Genomic DNA, 19888 nt, shown 5'->3' on the forward strand with positions numbered 1-19888 from the left:
GCTACTGTGATATGTCTACCTTAGTCTAGTTACAAACCTATACAATAAAATAACAAAAATAAACAAATTTTTGTAAAAAATCATAAAATGTTTATTTTTGTTGGTAATATATACGATATTTTTACTAATCGATGTTTTTTATGTAATCAATAGATTCTTACGCCATCGACGACCCGTAGATCCCGCCCCCGACTCAATTCGGCCATCTTCACGTCGTACAGCGGGCCCGGCTTCGACTCCAAGGAGTTCCTGCGACGGCACGGTTCGCAATCACAACTATGTCGAAAAGCGCGCAGCGTCGACAACATATCGCTCGATGAGCAACAAAAACACTTTGGTTTACCAACGCTCTCAATCTCCGGGCCCAGCCCGCCCGAGGACGAAGAGGACATTGCCATCGCCGACGAAACGGACCGCTTCATCAAGAGTGACGCGTAAAAGTACACAAGCATCTCTGTGTGTACACTCGTCGAACACTCGAACAATTATTTGCCATTCATTAAGAGTTAAATTAAGAGTCAATTCAACTGTATCACGACCATACGCGAACATTCATGAAGTCTTGAGACGGAGATATTGGTGTCACAGAGGTTGTCAAGGATATCGGACTAAATTTATCAAAATTTCGGGGAAAATCGGGGACGAAATCAGCTCACGTAAAAAATGAGAAAACGAGTAGTTTATATTATAAACAAACATGGACTTTATATCGATAGAAATTGATACATATTAAAAATTGATAAGATATTGACATATTAGAATTGATAAACGAACATTCGGGGCCACAACTTATCACGCAAATAATCGTAGATTAGTTTTAAAACGTGTAATCTCTACTGGAGTAGGATAAAAGTTAAGATTTGAAAAATTCTTCGCAACTTCATTGAAAACATTTTGAGTTCTAATGTTATTGTGAAACAAGATTTAGTCTGAAGGCATAGAAATAGTTTTACATTAATTGTAACAAGAAACATAATCTGTTTATGAATATTGAGTCAACTATAACGAACATATTCTAATTGTTTAACGACTTTTTAAATTAAGATTATTATTGTAATGATTGTCATTCTGGTAGTGATTAGCAATGACTTGCCGCGTTATCATATCTACTAAATGATAAGATAGTAACTGATTAGCTCTTGTTTACAACTATTAACTGATAAGCTATAAATAACATGAATTCACTTGGAATCTAAATCTAAAATAGCTGAAATAGTGTTCGTATTTAATCATTGTATTGATTGATATTGATTATAAGATTTGAATGATTGTGGCATAGCTCTCAATTCTATTTATCTAATAATATCACGTAAAAATATGTTGAAAACGAATTTTAAGTATGAATAACAATCTAAACGACACAAAACATATTAAAATTAATGTATTGTAACATATTGATATCTATGTTTGGTTATGTTATGTTTTTGGTTATGTTACACTGTCACACGAGAACACGAATTGTAAATGTTGACCACTGATCACTTTTTGCTCAATCGCTGAACTAAAAATGTATCTTAAAACTTAAAACTTAAAATTTACCATGAAAATAAAAACGAAACAAGATTGGTTGTCAATTTACAAACGCTTTTGAGATGGCGTCACATAAAATGGTTGTGTTTACAAACACACAATATTAAAAATTAAATAATACACGGGCTAGATGACCGTAAGTCTGTATTCATAATCAAAAGAATTAAAACATATTCTTAGATGGAATGATTAAACTAGACTCTAGAACCAATTTTACACGAATACTTGAACCAAATGTTTTGAAAAAACCAAAAACATAGAATACTTGTGAAAGGATTTTGAATGTTAAGAATTAAAATTACATGTGAACTTTCGTACCATCTATAAATGATAAAACAAATAACTATGACCAAACAAATTGAAGGGAAGAATGTGTTACATGATGTTTATAGCATTGTGTTAACAAATCAAATGAATACATATGAATTGGGTCCAATATGTAAACGTAAAGAAACAAAACAAAAAATATATAACTGGAACAAAATTGAGGTGTCTGATATCAATGTATGCAACCAAATTAACTTCTGATCGAAATTCTCGAACGAAGGTAAACTTAAAATGCGACAATAAAACCGTCACAAGCGTTTTATTGCTCACACACCCTCCGATTTGGCTTTAATAACTTTAATATATGAACTAAACATAAACGAATAGTACTACATACATACTTATATTACATACTTGTTATAATACTGTATGTACTAAAAACATTGAACAATTAGTATAACACACACCATAAAATGACTTTATGACCTTTTAGCCGTACTAGTAGATATCTCTGATAGTGAAATAAAACTTATAACCGACATATCGTATAAATGTACTTATGTACTTACTTACATGTAGAGTAAAACATACAATTGAATAACGAAACAAACGATTGCGATTAGTTGTAACACCTAAACAATTACATAACGAGAGCTTGGTTTTAATATTACTGTGATTCTAATAATGCCTTCTAATACTCATACATGAATAAACGATTTCATTTTTCTAGTCATATCCTAAATACTATATATTATAAAAAAATATTTAATGAATGAATATATACATATTATATGATGGACGATGGGGAGATTAAATTGTAATATTGTAACAATTACATGATTACTGTAAATTTGCTGTATATATACAAGAGGAAAACTACCAAATGTCACGTATTTCTTTGTGTAATGCAATAAAGTAAAACATTATAATGTATACGTTATTCATTGATCTTTCAGAAACACTGAAATATATCCTAACGTGAAAGTGTTAAGCTAGTTAATTTAAGTATTAGAACCAGGACTAGGACTGTGTGGACTTTGAGATAAGCAGTGAGCAAGGGGAAGTCGTGGCTAATAAGAAGAGTGCAAAGAGGAGTGATTTTTTTCTTCATCATTCTTCATCCGAATGAAAATAAAACGCCTAGATGCAAACGCTGGAAGTTGAAGAACCGTCAAATGTCAAATAAAGTTTATATACACCCATAAAAAATAGTAAAAAAATAGAAGTTTCTTTGTCATAAAGATAATGTACCATGATGGTGTAACACACAATGATATGAAAAGCACCGAATCAAAATCTTTAGATGTGCAGTTTTTAATTTGTGTGACGATAGCTTTATACTTTTGCGGCATATCATAACCTCTGCAATAGCTCTGCTCCTCAAAACAGTTGTGCTCATTGATACTAAACGATTAAATCTTAATTTTTAAACAATTAAAACATAATAATGAGTGGTTCCGGTGACGGTGGAGGTGCGCAAGGCACTCCGAAAGTTAATACTTCTGATTTTATTGGGTTTAGTGTTGATACACAAGGTTCCCCTGGCAATCATCACTTTTCACCTGGAAATTACAGCAGCCCACAGGGACATCAAAATCCGCCGTTCTTCCAGAATAATCGCGGCAAAAGATTTAACAATTTTAATCACAATAATCGTAATAGTTTTAATAACTATAATAATTATAATAATCAGTATAACAACAGTCCAAACAGAAGTTTCAACAGAAGTTATAACTCAAATCATAATAGGAGTTATAATTCTAGTTTTAATCAGAGCCAGAACAGGAGTTTTAATAATTTTGGACATGTAAGTGTTAAAAATTTAAATGGTTTGAATTAATTTATTAATATGGTCCATAATAACATACATTATTGTTGAAGATATTATTATTATTTTAATTGTAACAACATTTAGTAAGAGAAATTTTATTTTCCATACAAATTTAAATCAAAACTTAATTGCCATTTGTTCTTCTCATAAAATGTATGCCTATATTAATGTGATTTATTTTATTTGTAGTTTAAAGCAAAACAGGACCACAACAACACATTCAACAAGCATTTATTCATGCATCCATCATTTATGGAGAATCCATGGGCAGAACTGGAACAAAAACTTGTTCAGCAAAAGTCATCAAATGCTTGCAACTGAAGATTAACAATGGATAAGTCAAATAAATGTAAGTATAAGTTGTAAAACAAAATTTATTGCTTTTATTTTGCGAATTTTAGAGTTAAAATGATTCTTGTTAAGTTTAATCAATATACAATATAAAATAGTTATATAATACAAATTTTCAGTCATGTTTCAAGTGTATTATTTGATCTTTGTGTCCACTTTTGATTGTTTCCTGATATTTATTGAACTTAATAAGAGATTTAAAGCGTATCTTTAATATCAATGAAGTTTTTGAGATTCTTGAGATATATTCCGGGTATTTTCCCGCAGTTTGAATCACCTGCGAGGTCCAAATAGTTCTCCAGCGGCATGAAAAACTCTTCATATATGTCATTTCCAAGTTGAAACTATAATAACATAAAATATTTAATTCTTCATCTATTTATTTACTAAAAATTAGTTTTAATACTGACCTCTTCGAATGCTCTGTATATTGATGAGAACACTGGCTGTTTTTCAGAGTGGAAGAACCCCCTGGAGCCGTGCAACACTGCGACTCCAGCACGTTCGGCACTCTTACAGACGCTCATGTACATGCAGTGGTCCGGCCTGAAGTTATATCGGCACGGATAAATGAATAATTTATCTGTAAAAGAATCAAACCCATATATTAAGGAAAATTATTAATTTTATACATGAAATGAAGCGTATATTGCGTACCTGGATGAAAATGAAAGATAATATTGATGATATCCTGATCACCCCATGTGATTTTAAGCTTGTACCGTTTATAAATTGGTATAACATAGTCAACCCATTGAAATTGACGCATTCTCGTCAGATTCATCAACATCACGCCCGAATTAACACCTGGAAATCAATAACAAACATATATCTAAACTAAATATGTTTTTAAATTGTTTTCTTTACCTAAAGGACCGTAATAGGGATGCCTAGCAAACCTATTGTACCATGCAACATTTGGATCTTCATGTTCGGGCGCTAGCGCAGCCATCTGACTAGAATTCATCTGATTAAAGTGGTCCCACACATCTTCCACCGGTGTTAAAAACAGTGTGTCGGTATCGACGTATAAAATGGAATCAATTTCACTCAAAACATTCTAGAAATATTTTTAAATTACTGATTATTTTTTGCTTAATTTCTTTTGGTATACTTACTGGTAGAAAAAGTCTTTGTGAAGCACATGGTTTAAATAGTTTCCTCCATTCCTGTGTGTTATCTTTAGGAAATGTGAGTGGCATTACTTTAAAACCAAAAGCATTGTTGGTTGTTTCCTGCCATTGTGCCAGCTTTTCATTAAAATTTTCTATTAAGTTGTCCTCAGTAATAATAATGATCTTAATATGTTGTTTTGTTAACATTATTGCTGATTTTAACATTGTGAGTGTTTCCTGTAGTCTATCACCACAGGCAACCACAGCCAATGTAATATTATGCCTGAATCAATCACATATTTTATGTTGTATTGTAATAGTAAATTGTGGTTTTGTGCTGTTTTTACTTACCCATTACTGTTGAATATTCTTTTGATTGCACCAACTGATGAGCTTTCTATTGTGGATTTGCCTTCCGAATAGTTCACTCCAATACCAGTGTGATAAAAGTAAAAATATAATACTGAAAGAAATACTAGCAAAGCGAAACAAAGGCGGGCTACCGCTAGAACTCTCATGGTTGCGCCGGATTCTCAAATCATAGTTTGTGCTGCTTTTGTGTGGGATGCTTTAGGGGTGGTTTTGTTCTAACTAGAAGTTTAGATTTCGGGGTACTCTACTTCATTTGTTTCTATCTGTTTACATTCTCGACCGAACAAACAACACAACGCAACAGTCATTTGTTTTGTTACTTCTGTTAACCTCTATGTTGTTTAGGCAACTTGAAAGGCACCAAGATGTTTAAATATGTATCAGGAAACATTAAGCGATGGAAAATAGATTAATATGTTTAATGATTGTTTAGGATTTTTAAATTATTTAATATATAAACAGCTGTATTTGAATATTTGATTGTACAATAATATTGAACAGTAAAATTCTTATCATCTGAAAACATGTGGTTGTGCAGTTGGGTTTCAGTTTGCGCGTTGTTCTGTGACAGTAGTGTATTTTAATCATTAATTAAAGACTGCAAGGGTATAACGTGAACATTAACTAAGATAAATGATGGTATGATTGTGGAAAATTGAATTTTATGATTTTTTAAACAGTTCATTTGTTTTAGTTCCAGGAGGTTAAGGTTGTCCACAAATATCAGATGGAATTTATTCCTATGGCAGCTAGAAAAAGGAAAATTTGGATGTTAAGCAAGATGATTGGATAAAATTAAAACCATTTGTTCACCTCCAATACACTCCTTAGAATGTGATGGACCTTAACTACTTAGGAATGCAATTTGAGAGGATATTGCAAGAAAATTGCAGACATAAGGTAGGATTTTTTAAATTTATTATATAAACATTATAACTAGTTTAAAGCAAGTACTAGAAAATAGGACAAATATTTATAATTGTATCTTGTACTTTCAATCAAGTACCCTTTGAAATGTATACCAGTCCAGACCATCCAATACATTGTAAAATTTGTTGTATGTCGGATTGCCTACAGTGGAAGTTCAGTTTTGTTTTATTTCTGTCATGTGCTGAGTATTTACAAATTTCTTTGAAAGTTACTTAGTTTAAAGCAACATGGAAGGTCATAACAATAGTAACTTAAACCAAGTTAGTGTAATGCAGTATAATATTTAAATTATAGTGTTAATTATCCCTTTTTCAACCTAAAATAATTGTAGTTTAAAACAGAATCACGTCAACTTTTGGAAAATGCTATCAAATGTGTGGAAGATCAAAGAAATACGTATAAAAATTTGTATGAACAGCGAAACATTTATGAAGAAATAAACTATAAAGGTAAAAGATCTTAATTCAAGTCATTTACATACATAACTTTAGGGTTAAACTGTTATGTGGTTCTGTGTAGAAAGTTACGATAAACTCCAAGTTGATTTCATTCAACTTGCGCAGAAACGCAACGATTTATTGGAACAGAAAAAACTTAGAGAGTTGCAACAGAACGAAGCCATTACCACTAAAAACATTTCATATGAACGAAGAGAATATGAATTGGAGAACGAAATTGCGAATTTAACGCATAAATTCACAACCGAAACGAACAATATGAAAGTGAATTATCAAAGTCAACTGAACGAGGTGGATAATAAGTTAAAACAATTAATGGTGGCAAATGTACATCTCAAGTACGAACATGCGGAATTGCAGACGCTAGTAGAAAGCGTTCAGCGCAACACAAATCATTCAAGCGATCAAGATGGCTACGCGAAAGAAATTGATTATTACAGGAACTTGCTGATTCACCGAGATGCACAAATTGATGAGTTGGAGAGAGAATTAATGCAGGCAGATGCAGCAGAAGCCCAATTTAATTCAACCAACATATTGGGTAATTCTGTACTAGAAAATGTTCTAAATGTGAGTGCTACATATGTTGCGCCCATCATAAACCAATCTCAGCCAACATCAAACACTTTCAATGCTTTTCATTATGTTGCCAACTCTTTGCCGATTAACCCACCGCGTGAAAAGCGTTTGAACGAAGAATGGAGTGCTGAAGACTATGATAAATATGCCGGGATGTATTTACATAAAATAAATCCTCGAAAAACAGCTCTGGAAACAAATTTGTCTGAAGATTCAAATTCAGGCACATCAGTAACTGCATCGACATTTGTTTCTGAATCACCGTCAGTTAGAAAACGTGTAGCAAGTATATCTTTTACTAAATTGTCGGTCAAAAAGCCTAAACAAAATGGAGACGAAACAATTTCGAATGTAAAATTTGCCCCACGTGATACCCAAAGGAAGAAGCGTAAATTGTTAAGCGAAAGTATGCAAAATGCTGATGATTCCGATTAATTCTAACCTTAAAGATAAGCAATAGTGTTTTCCGCGTGCCTTCTGTAATCGGGTGTACACACTAAACATAACAATCTCTCTTTATTTATCAAATAAAACTTTCGATTGAGTTTTACAACGTTGCGCGTATGTCGTGTACAAGACTTTTGATATATATTTTTGAATATAGGTTAAGTTTCTCTTTATTAACTTAATGATATCGCATCATATCAGGTGTCGTGTCAGTCTTATGGATACATCACAGTCTCGTTACGTTCTCGCGTCTAACCCCTCACAGTATCTAACCTTGCTCAACATTTTATAAACATATCAAAAATTAACCTAACATAATCTTTGCGGTTAATAGAATAATGAAAATTGTGTCAGTGTATTAACCAGGTAACTTCTCAAACTTCTTTGGTTGTTGTAATGCCACATATGGCTGCTGTTGAAAGTTGACATTAATGGCGACCGGATGCAGAACCACATCTTGATTCATTGCGCTGAGTAAGTCATGGCCGTTGAGATACGGCGACAGTGCATCATATTCTAGAGTCACCGGTATGTAGAAGGATCCTTTTGTGTGCAGAACAAACGCGGGTACTTGCAAGCCAAGTTTTTCGGTGTTGCTGTGTCCGTTGGTCATGCCATTTGTTGACGAGTGCGAGTGTGTGCCATTCACGCCATTGGTCAAGTTTTTAACTTCTAGTAGAGATGTTGGTTTTCGGTGTAATGGACTACTGAATGCTGAAGTTTCATTGGTGGAGAATAAAGACAAGTTTTGGCTGGGGGGCGGGGCAGTTGATAAAGTCCAGGATGTGGTCATCATCGGTTCCATTTCATGGTGGTGCGAGGAAGGTTTCAAAATGGCGTGTGACGAAGGAGTGCTGTCTATGAAGTGGGCTGGTGTCGGTGAACCAATACTAGAACTAAAGAAAAAAGTTTCATTAAGTATTCCAACACTGTTTTAGATATAAATTTTAATTACCCACCATGTTTGATTATCAGTACTAATCGGTGTACTATTTCTTCGATCTTTGGGATTCTTAGCATTGTCCTGTGTAAATCTTTGCTTGATATCATTTTTGTATTTGTACCCAGCGTGATGTTCGTGATGTTGCTCGCCTCTTTTCTCCACCCCCACGTCTACATCCGCCTCCGTGTCCATATCACTCCGCCCTTCTACCTCAGCAACCATTTCAAATCCATTCGTCGCATTCATGCTTTCCTGCTGATGTTCACTATCGTAATTGTTATTAGGCTCTACTTTTGGTTCCATTTTATCAATGTTAACATGTATTTGCCCGGTAGATGTCACTCCAGTGGGCGGAGCATCAGCAGTTCCTCGGCAAATATTATCACAGTGCGTCTGCAGATGGCCCAATAGCCGCACACAAATTGGTTCCCTTGGAAATCGCCCTTCAACCTCGACCAGGAACCTCATCGCCTCCGACATGCACTCTTGATAGCCCAGACGATAGTGATTCATATACTGCAGGTATTTCATGTGTTTGATCGCCATTTCTATGATTTCCGTTTTCTCGACGCGACCACGACCTTTTTTGAGATACTCGGCGGGGATAAGACGAGATAAGTCGGCAAGGCAGTTGTTCATACGATCGCGTCGACGCTTCTCAATGATGCGATGCGAGAGCGGGTCCTGGCGGGACACTCGAACAGGAGTCTTGCGATATGCGTAGTCGATGCAGTCGTCGTCACCGGTAGCAAAATTCAGGTTAGCCGCTTCGCAATAGAAAGGTTCGCGCGTGCGCGGCGGAATGTTGTCATTGGAATTACTGAAACAAGTGAAATATTTGCCATGTTAACTTGATTATTTTTTTAAAACTTTGATAATATTTTGATATATCACGCATTTCCATCGATACCGAGTCGGCGAGTCTGTCGTCGACCCGCCGCGGCGAAAAAAAATCACAATTTGCGTCATTCTCGACCTTGAAAATCGAAAAGCATGCGATTATGCATGATAATGTTTCGCCAGGCGAGCGATAACCACGATAATCCATTAGTGCGCGTAATATTTCCGCTTAAAATGCAAAAATAAAACTCAAATGTACCAAAAAATTGCCTGACGCTTATCAGCTTACTTCATCATGCGAAACAAATTAACCGAAATCATGAATCGTAAATAGATATTCGACTGGAGTGAAACACGTGACGATTGTGATAATACATAACAAAATGTTTATCGCTAAGCGGGCCAGACAACAAGCGTACATGTGATTACAAGTGTCTGTAGTGATTAGAAGTGGGTACTCGTAGCTTGCGCACAGCTGTTATGAATATGTGTGTGGAGTGCGCTTATCGAATATACCGGAAATCAAAAATTTCCATTCACACACATACGTGAACCTGCCAAGCGGGAACGACGTGCGCCGTGTCACACAAATAGATTGTTGCTATTTTTAGCAGCGCGGCCAAAACAAGTCAACGTGAAAACCTGTCACACACACATGCATATACAACGTGTTCACACAATAATATTTACTTCACTTGTAGAATACATAGTTGTCAGACGTCAACTATTTAATATTAGTGCTACATGTTGCAACATTCTTCGCGTCTTAGTCAAAGCAAATAAAAATATTACCGCCGGCGATAAGCGAATCTCGTGCTCGTGCGCGCGATAAACAATCGTGCGTCATGCGCCTGATTTTTTCAAACACATTTTATTTTGTTGTACTTGGAGTGTATGTTAGTGTGGCAAGTCCCGTGACTTAATGATTGTGAGTGGTGTGCATAATTATAATTTTGATAACAATAATAAGAGAATACTGATAACGAATAGAGTCATGTGAATGACAACTAAATTGTAAGTCAATTAAACAACTCCAAACTAAATTGTTTTTTTTTTTTTAAATTTCGGTTCGTAAGTGTTTGTTTTGATGAATTAAAATGTAATAAATATTATTTAATTAAAGCGTGCGGTTGGTGTTTAATTAAATATTTATTGCAATCGTGAACATTGACATAGTTTCATGCTAGTTTGTATGCGCGATCGTAATTATCGGCATCGTAAACACCGCGAATGTTGTAAACATTTTTTCTGTACTCACGTACGCGCTGCAATTACATTGCAATCACAATTATAAATTGCGTCGATTACAAATTGTGATGACAACGCACATTTTTGATTTGTATCACACATTTATGACCTCTAATCAAAAGTTATTCACTGATTTGTGAAAAATAAAATTTAATACGGCTCTGTTCATTTTTACGGATATCAATTTTTTATTCTATAACATTATAATTTTAATTGTGTTCTTAGTTGTTAATTAAAACGTTTGCGGTTTGTTTGTTTTGAATTGTTTTTACGTTGGCCTCGGTTTTAACGTGCGGTCATTGAGAGCTGCCAAAAAAATTCGTTTTCGAAAACTACTTTCTCGCACCCGGCGGCAGCCTCGGGGCCGAAATATAAACAAACAAATGTTACACACTCTTCTTAATTATGACACTCGGTCTTTAAATCATTTAAATATTTTTTTTATAGATTTAATATAAAATTTAATAAAAATTTCGCAAGTGCGGTCCATCGATAGACTATTAATTATTTATAGAATCGTTCAGGCGTTGGGTCGGTTGGATCGTTCCGAGAGTAAAATAAAATTATTAAAAAGTGCATGCGACTCGGTCGTGCACGCGGCGCACGTGTTAATCAACACGTTCGAATTCGAATGATTACACAAGGCAACACATATACACATACACATGTGAACCAGCCGTGTTCAACATAAAACGACAATGTATACTCAAAATTGGCATCAAGGTATATTGGCAATAAACGTCAAAACAATCGGCGTGTAATAATATTAAAAATATATAAAACAAGTTTTATATAGTAGTTTAGTTACCTTTCAAATTTAACGTGTTGCAAAGAGTTATCCTCCCAAAATCTCATTTCCATAGTGATAAATAGTTGAAAAATTTGAATTTGAATAGAAATATCACTGCTCCACACAATATACTACGCAGTATCACGATATATCACGAACTTTAACGAACGCAGTGCGCACAAATTTAAGACGAAGTTCAACGTAGATTTACGATGTATTCCAAATGTATCACTTTTGAGTGCGCGCTGGGTTTTTTCCTGTTAATCAATAGACCAAAAACTAAAGTGGTTGCGTCTCGCCCCGCGCTGCGGGCGCACACGATTGTGCGAATTTGTGCGAAACGTGCTAGTCGCGTGCGTGAGGCCGGCTTGAAAGTCATAGGCGATGTTCAGTTCGCGAGCGACGCGTTTCCACTGGCACGTAGTCGGTAGTCGCGCGTTTTGTCGTGCGCTTACCCGTCGTGTTCGCGTAATCTGCGTTTGGAAAACGAAACGCAACCGCGCGCCAGCTCCTCGATTCACCGAACGCAGTGAACTGTCCGAGAAATAAACCGCCGCCGACGGCGCCGTCAGACGACACCGACGCACGGCGAAACGTGCACAGCGAGGCCACGCTCTGCAACACGTGAGCGCGAAACGAAACAATTACACGTACATTACTGCTTACATACTTGTACATTACTTACATTACTCGCATTATTTTGTGTTGGTATTTACGGCGAGCGTATTTAATAATTTATTTTTTCACGTTTTTAACAGGCTTTCAAATATGTATTTCACGTGGTTTTTTGTCGCAATTTCGATATCGCGCGTTGGTGTATTTCCATTCAACCGCGGATTATAATACTACAAGTCGTAGATTGACATTGACTATTTTATTAGTTTTATTCTTGCATTTCTAACATTCAAACATTAAAAACTCGTAAAATTTCGCTATAAATAACTAATAACTAAAATTAAAACTGAATATATTCTAGATTTTAATGCGCGTATTTAAATATGCAATAAAAATATGAAAATATGCATGAAAATTAATTCGCTATGTGTTGGTTGATCGAGCGATGCAGGCGCGCCGCCGTAATTACGCCCCGTGTACGCGAGCGAATTAAAATTCCGCACAGAATACAGAAAAACGATGGCCGATGGCCGATGATGATCGCGTTTGTCACGTCTCGCACATGTTCGCGATGCACATCGATCGAGTATGTGCGCACGAGCGGACAAATGAACAAATTATAATTGTATGTCTACATGTTCATGCAGCGTCATTGAAAATGCATAAAATATAACATAAACTTGTTATAACTAACGCAAACTGAAACGCAAAGGGCTCCCATTTAAGTCTGTGTAGGTTTTGCATCTTATTACTTATTAACTAATTCAGATATGGTGTTGAATAAAATTACGTTTATAAAATTAATTTTATTACTATCGTTGATCGATGATGTAATTACTGCTGGCGCATGAACGATAATTGCTTTCACATCGAAGCGGTGATGCGATTAGATATTTATAATTCAGTTTTGCTTTTTATTAATTTGATGTTTAATTATTTTTCATCGATTTTGCCCAGTTTGCGTAATACTTGTAACACTTGAGAAAGGTTTATTAAATTGTTCCGAGATACACTATTCAACTATAGATAATAATTATTGTTCTATAAATAACCCGCAAGTTAAGTCCAGTGCAAATTACATATTGCGCGATTACGAGTGCCATCACGTGAATCATGTATTCACGTGGTGCGTGGTGGCGGTGCAGTCCACGTTACCGCGAACGTGATTGTTTCACGCATATCGCCACCAATCTTGAGATTATACCCAATAAACAATGTTTTTAATTAAAATCTAGAACAATTCATGTTATTTTTCGATCTTGTCAGGGCTTTTGTAGATTATGTTTATGAAACGATATAATCTGTGATGCAAAAATTGATTTTTTGTGAATATTGAAATTGTACAATCGCGCTATGTATAAACGATGCTGCAACCGACACGTTTATGTATTGTAAGATGCTCGTGGGTAGTCACGTACACATCGCCGCCGCGCGGTTCACGTGCAGGTCGTTCAAATAATGAATCGTTAGATCGCCACGTCGCTGATGGAAATCGGGAAAACCGCGTCGCGTCGATGGGCTGGCGAGGTCGGCTATTGCGATTCACGTGGACGCGTGTCGTTGCATGTGCACGTGCGCATATGCATGAATCTACTATTGCGTGTCGATGGTGGTCTCCGGTCACGTCCGTCACCACAAGGATATAAAAACGCTCACATTTAGTTACCCCATTAATTATTTTACTTGGCATTAACACTTATTTGGTTTGGTTTTCAGGTTTTTGTTGGAAGACTAAACGCACCGCATTGTTTCAATCTTTGGGGAATTAAGTGGTTTATTTCAAATATAGAAGGATATTGGATATCTACATTGTTCAAAATGTAAGTAATTTATTCTTCTATTTATGTAATACTAATTTTTTTATTATACTTTTATCATATTTATATTTTTAAAATGAAGTTTCTTCAGAATTGTTGTGACGTGGAAAACGCCCTGTATCTCCTGAACTAATACATATTCTGTAAGTTTCTTTATGCCGTATTATAGTCTAAATGGCCCTCTTTTTGATGCATTTTATTTCAATGCTCTAATCCTTTTGAAAGTGCCCTAAAATACCTTTCAAACCTTGCCATTTTATAAAATTTGAAAACATGGCGTGGAAAATGCCCTGTATCTCCTGAACTAATAGATTTTCTTTAAGTTTCTTTGTGCCATATTATAGTCCAGAAGATTCTTTTTACGATGCATTTTATTTCAATCCTCTAAACCTTTTGAAAGTGCGTTCAAATGCCCTTCAAAAATTGGCAATTTTATAAAAAGTTGCAAACATAGTGTTGAAAACACCCAGTATCTCCTGAACTAATACGTATTCTGTAAGTTTCTTTACGCCATATTATAGTTTTTTGACCCTCTTTTTGATGCATTTTATTTCAAACCTCTAAAGTTTAGAGTCTAAACCTTTTGAAGTGCCCTAAAAGCCTTTCACAAGTTGGCAATTTTATAAATATTTGAAAACATGGCGTGGGAAATGCCCTGTATCTTCTGAACTAATACGTATTCTGTAAGTTTCTTTACGCCATATTATAGTCTTAATGACCCTCTTTTTGATGTACTTTATTTCAATTCTGTAAACCTTTTGGAAGTGTGGAATAACGCCTTGTATTTCCTGAACTAACTGACTTTTCTGAAATTTCTTACCGGCATATTAGAGTTCGAGAGTTTATCTACCCCATGCAAACCATTTCAACCCTTTAACTTGTCCAGAAGTACCCTGAAATGTGGTTCAAAATAGATATTTTACTCTAATATTTTTCATTTTTACTCTTAAAAAAACTGTGTCAAACTTTTGTAAACTTTTTCTGTCGAATTTTTGTGTAAAATTTTTTCGGTCGAATTGTTTTGTATTTTTTTCGGTCGAAAACAGGGTCGAACTTTATTACTTAAAATTTTTCGGTCAAAGAACAGGATCGATCTATTTTTTGGCGATTATGACCATAACAAAAAGTCTACAAAAACGAATGCATTTTTCTCTAAAATTATAAATAGGGACTAAACGGTTAATGTTATCAAAAAAAGTTACCAAAATAATCGATGTAGAATTAAATTATCTATCAGGTATTCGTTTTAAAATTTAATCGAAATTAATATCCATCCATTCATGCATAGTACGAGTACAATTCTATTCATGTTCTGCACTACCACACTGAAAGTATCAGTGTTTACAGTGTGTGTGGTCGCCACGCGGTTGGCTCGCATACTACGTTAGTCTCATTTTTGTCATCAGTTGATGTGCACGTACATTTTCTTCATTATTCTTGAGTTCCATAATTTATCTTCGCGTTGTTACCTATTATTTTTAAATGCTTTTTTCGAATGTGCGGCATCGTTAAACCCGGATTGCATATACGCCGAGGTTAAGTGTGAGTGATGTTCCGTCGGACACTCTTTCGAATTATACGCGTATTTCATCGTTCCTACAATGTGCATAATTAAGATACTTACAATTTATTGGATATGCCAAAAGCATAAAATTTATTTTGCATTAAGTTATGTTCTCGCATTGCTTGATAATTTATTTCCACAATTTTCGACAATGAATATCTTCTAAACTAAAGCAACTAGAAAACTGTAGGTTATGGAAGATTGGAAAATTCCCGATCAGATGGAAATTTGAAATAATTTAATTTAATGGTGTGAGGGTATAGCGTACAGTAAGTGTTTACTTAACTTTACTTAGCTTATACTCACCCTCTCGTACTACCATTGTATTTCAACATTTGGATTTATGTTTAATTTTTATAAATAAACAACGTTGATGCCTGTTGAAGAAGTTTAGGAGCACTTGTACCAAGAAGTCTACCGCTTCCATCGCAGAAATGCTAGAGATGCGCGTATTACAAGGTAAGTTTTACTTTCAGGAGATTTAAGAGGTGTCTATAATTTTCGATTTAAACAAAATGTATGTAGTTTTTATTTAATGTTGCTAATAAAACATAATGTAATATTATATACGAGTACTTCTTCATATTTCTTTCTGTTTTCCTTTTGCCGTTTGCAGGATTGATGTCTTAAATCTAGAGTGCGTCGAGCGTGTACAATATATAGCTGTTGTATGTGTTGGATTGTTGTTTTTAAAAAGTTAAATAAAGTAGAATCATAAATAGAAGAATCAAATAACAATGATAAAATCACTCGATGGTCGAGTGGGTACGTGCACCTGCTAGTATGCAAGTAGGCACGGATCGAATCTCAGGTATAGAAGGCATTTTTCTCAAATATAAAAATAACAGGTGTGATTTGGGTTGCATATGTAAACTCAATTGAAACATAAGGGAACTTGCAATACAAGTTTAAGGCAATATGAGAAGTAGAAAGTAAGTGATGAAACAGAGAACAGAGAAATGGGAGAAGTAGAAGAAGGAATATAGCAGAGATGAGTAGGAGACAGAAGGAAGAGTACAGAGTGGAGAAGAGGAGAAGAGGTGGAGATAGAAGAAAGAGAACAGGAGTGGATCAGATTTTTAAATTTTTGGCGGCGTGTCGTTATAAGATAGTCCACTGCTTCAGTGCGTCCATTGCTCCCGGCCCATCCTACAGCTACGATGTCTCTGCGCTTCATCCCCGAAATACTCAGGCATATCAACAATTTTATGGTGGGGATCATCCCCAGAGAGAGGGAACTCCTTATAAGGACAATCCTTATAAAGTCTTGTTCAAATATTTCTAAGTTTTAAGTCGTCTCAAGAGAGGCGACACTTAAAAATATTCTTACAAGTTCTGACCTGTTGCTGAAATGAAAGATGGAGTACACAAATCATATAGAATACCTAAACAATTTTTATAGTGGGGATCATCCCCTGAGAGAGGTAACTCTCTTCGAGACCTGTACCTGAAATGATAGATAGAGGTACATACAAACCATAAGTTAAAATCTTTCCTAACATTTCTTTATTAACAAATACAATTTGATACAATACAAGTTTAGATTTTAATAGTCATCAAAATACATGGCGCCATATTGAAACAGGACTTGCGACCTGCTTAGCTGTGCACGTATAAACAAGTACCACTTCCTACAGTTCTACCGGGATAAAGAAATTAGTAAATAGGTCAATATCAACGTTATTGAAAATGGAAACAAATATACAGGGTGTTACAAAATAAAACTTAAAGTGCAAACAGAAAACATTCAAACACACAAATATAGATCGTTTTTCACCCGTAACCACAAATATAGATCGTTTTTCACCCGACGGAAACTAACATACAGGGTGTTACAAAAAGAAAATTTAAAGTGCCAGAAGTTAGAATCTAATAAAAGTCAAAGCAAAAATTTCAGGAATGTGAAGGAAAAGGAAAGGGAAAAAAGTGTGTCACAAATAGAAAACTCAACGTTCAAAGGGGAAAGCATTTAAACACTACAAATATTGCTCGTTTTCAACCGATGCTTACATTTTAATATATTGTGTATACATTTATCATTTGATGATAGCATTAACTGCATAAGCTAACCGACGGGTGAAGCATCATCATAAATTGCAAGAACATTCGGCGGAAAACATCCAAATCAGCATGCGACGGCGCGTGTTAATACAGTAGGTAAATACGATAAAAATAACTATTTACTTGTAAATATTAAGATATATGGAGACTATGTTAGTGAAAACTATTCAACGTGCAAGATTTTATTATATCAACAAGAAAGTTTTTAATTTAATGATGCTAAGGAGTGTAATTCGACGAAAACGTTCAGCGAAAAGAGGACAAAGCCGTGGTCGGCCACATGAATATTGTCATTTTAATATTCCTCAGATATTTTTTAGAACAATGCTTGTTTACGCGGTTGTCGCGGTTTGTTTAGCAATGATTATTTAATTCGCGAAGGACTCGTTCACGAGATCTAACTTAATATATTTTCAAATGCAAGTTCAACAAGGTCAGAGTATAACTTAAGGAAGATGGCGTCCGGAACAGATTACAACACAAAATACGGGCACGCACAACTTACTAAGCACTGAGGGTCAAAATACTCACAGATAACTTACGATGACGATTCGATGGAAACAAGACCGAGATGCTCTCGGCTGGCCCTTTATTTGCCCCTCATACTCCCTCTCAGCTGCCCATCATGGCGTCACGCAGGAAGTACATACATAAAAAACTTATACTAAATAACAAACTTAAACTACATCACAACCCTCTAAGCTAGATAGCGCCACTGCTACACTTAGTTCAAAACATACACTTAGTTCAACGCATTGCTCAAAACAATGCTTGTAATAATTAAATCATGCATGTTATTTTCGGAAACAGAGATATGAATTCAGACAAAAAATGCTACCACGTGTTTGTAATTCGCACAGTTAATATCCCTCAAATGGAATTATCAATTTAATATAAACCGTCCTAACTTTCCGCGAAAAATTAATTACACACCTACCAGTGCAATGATGAAAAGATTTTAGATCCAGGAATATATCTTATCAACTGAAAACTCGTGCCGAAATCAACAGACACTAATTTCTTACTTAAGAACACTCCAACCGCCACAACTCATCAAACAAAACAGTCACACATTCTCGTTACGAATATTTTGCTTATGACGAAAAGAATACACGACGATTAATTGCATAATTGAAGTCTGAAAACGCGTGGCTGGTAGTGAGACGCGCTCGCGGATCACGCGGTGAAACGACTGCGGTATGAAGCTGCGCGTGGCCCGATACAAGGCAGGTATGGCATCTCACGAAACAAACGTAGAAGTAAACATTTACTTGAGAAGACGAAAGTAAAAATTCACAATATTGAATTAACACACATACACGAAATCAACTTTTACTTTAAATATATCTCGGCATAAGAAAAGAATATATGTATTGGTTTTGGATGCAATAAAGACGAGGAACTACAGGAATTTGAAATTTACCAATACAAATAAATAATTTATTGTCTTCTAATTGTCTTCGTATAAGTTTACTGTATGCCTTAGTTAATTAAATAATTGATGTTCACTGTTCACAACATCGCGACAAATTTAAATATTCTCTATAAAATAAAGTATTAAAATCGGAAAAATTTAAAATGAAATAAATTTATAACAAAAATACAAGAGGCGGTACGGCCCCGTTTTCCCAGTTTATTTTTCAATTCTGAACAGCATAATTTATATTTTATATTTTATGAATACGACTCACTGCCGCTCCTTCGAACAGTGCCCTGAACACGAGTCACTTCTACTGCAGCCCTTGTACGGTGCCCTGAGTAAGAGTTTATACTACCGCTGCCCTTGTACGGTGCCCTGAACACGAGTCACTTCTACCGAAGACCTTGTACGGTGCCCTGAATACGAGTTACTATTACCGCTGTCCTTGTACGGTGCCCTGAACACGAGTCACTTCTACCGCAACCCTTGCACGGTGCCCTGAATACGAGTTACTATTACCGTTCCCCTTGTACGGTGCCCTGAACACAAGTCACTTCTACCGCTGCCCTTGTACGGTGCCCTGAATGTGAGTTACTTCTACAGTCACCCTCTACGGTACTCTGAACACGAGTCACTTCTATTGCCACCCTGCTACGGAACATCGAATGAGACTCAACTAAATCAACAAAATTTCACAAAACCCTCTTGCG

General features: G+C 35.4%; 3 protein-coding genes and 2 long non-coding RNA genes across 5 annotated transcripts in view; 3 read left to right on the top strand and 2 right to left on the bottom strand.

Annotated features, from left to right (window-relative positions):
• The window catches only part of LOC135803635 (uncharacterized), a 72504-nt gene extending 69774 nt beyond the window's left edge, over window positions 1–2730 (top strand). The window contains exon 9 of the mRNA XM_065317300.1: window positions 154–2730. Coding sequence (XP_065173372.1) covers window positions 154–438 — 285 coding nt within the window. The 3' untranslated portion in view covers window positions 439–2730. The remainder of the gene's footprint in view (window positions 1–153) is intronic.
• Window positions 2731–3144: 414 nt separating this feature from the next.
• On the top strand, window positions 3145–4821 carry LOC135803815 (uncharacterized). The gene is made up of 3 exons (XR_010550892.1): window positions 3145–3604; window positions 3818–3977; window positions 4437–4821. It is a non-coding gene; the product is annotated as an uncharacterized lncRNA (long non-coding RNA).
• On the bottom strand, window positions 3985–5813 carry LOC135803813 (glucoside xylosyltransferase 2-like). The gene is made up of 6 exons (XM_065317515.1): window positions 5446–5813; window positions 5098–5377; window positions 4847–5039; window positions 4637–4786; window positions 4390–4562; window positions 3985–4323 (listed from the first exon to the last, which is right to left on the bottom strand). Exons 1-6 carry the CDS (start codon window positions 5610–5612, stop codon window positions 4177–4179), a joined length of 1110 nt encoding a protein of 369 aa, XP_065173587.1. The 5' UTR covers window positions 5613–5813; the 3' UTR covers window positions 3985–4176.
• Window positions 5814–7930: 2117 nt separating this feature from the next.
• On the bottom strand, window positions 7931–12207 carry LOC135803812 (transcription factor cwo-like). The gene is made up of 3 exons (XM_065317514.1): window positions 11720–12207; window positions 8840–9643; window positions 7931–8776 (listed from the first exon to the last, which is right to left on the bottom strand). Exons 1-3 carry the CDS (start codon window positions 11770–11772, stop codon window positions 8239–8241), a joined length of 1395 nt encoding a protein of 464 aa, XP_065173586.1. The 5' UTR covers window positions 11773–12207; the 3' UTR covers window positions 7931–8238.
• LOC135803816 (uncharacterized) lies at window positions 12187–14318 on the top strand. Its single transcript, XR_010550893.1, has 2 exons — window positions 12187–12325; window positions 14033–14318. It is a non-coding gene; the product is annotated as an uncharacterized lncRNA (long non-coding RNA).
• Window positions 14319–19888: the final 5570 nt, after the last annotated feature.

Source organism: Atheta coriaria, unplaced genomic scaffold, assembly GCF_025399875.1.
Source record: "Atheta coriaria isolate IRGN ID8LTWV9N9 unplaced genomic scaffold, Caltech_Dcor_3.1 hic_scaffold_3_pilon, whole genome shotgun sequence".
NCBI classification, from domain to species: Eukaryota; Metazoa; Arthropoda; class Insecta; order Coleoptera; family Staphylinidae; genus Dalotia; species Dalotia coriaria.

What these genes read in the sequence shown, in the direction of transcription:
- LOC135803812 (XM_065317514.1), bottom strand. Translation starts at nt 11,772, where the DNA reads ATGGAAATGAGATTTTGGGAGGATAACTCTTTGCAACACGTTAAATTT. An exon ending in CAACACGTTAAATTTGAAAG is followed by an intron (nt 9,644 to 11,719) that starts GTAACTAAACTA and finishes CACTTGTTTCAG; the next exon opens with TAATTCCAATGACAACATTC. An exon ending in AGTACTGATAATCAAACATG is followed by an intron (nt 8,777 to 8,839) that starts GTGGGTAATTAA and finishes TTTTTTCTTTAG; the next exon opens with TTCTAGTATTGGTTCACCGA.
- LOC135803813 (XM_065317515.1), bottom strand. Translation starts at nt 5,612, where the DNA reads ATGAGAGTTCTAGCGGTAGCCCGCCTTTGTTTCGCTTTGCTAGTATTT. An exon ending in TATCTTTCATTTTCATCCAG is followed by an intron (nt 4,563 to 4,636) that starts GTACGCAATATA and finishes ATTCTTTTACAG; the next exon opens with ATAAATTATTCATTTATCCG. An exon ending in TATACAGAGCATTCGAAGAG is followed by an intron (nt 4,324 to 4,389) that starts GTCAGTATTAAA and finishes ATGTTATTATAG; the next exon opens with TTTCAACTTGGAAATGACAT.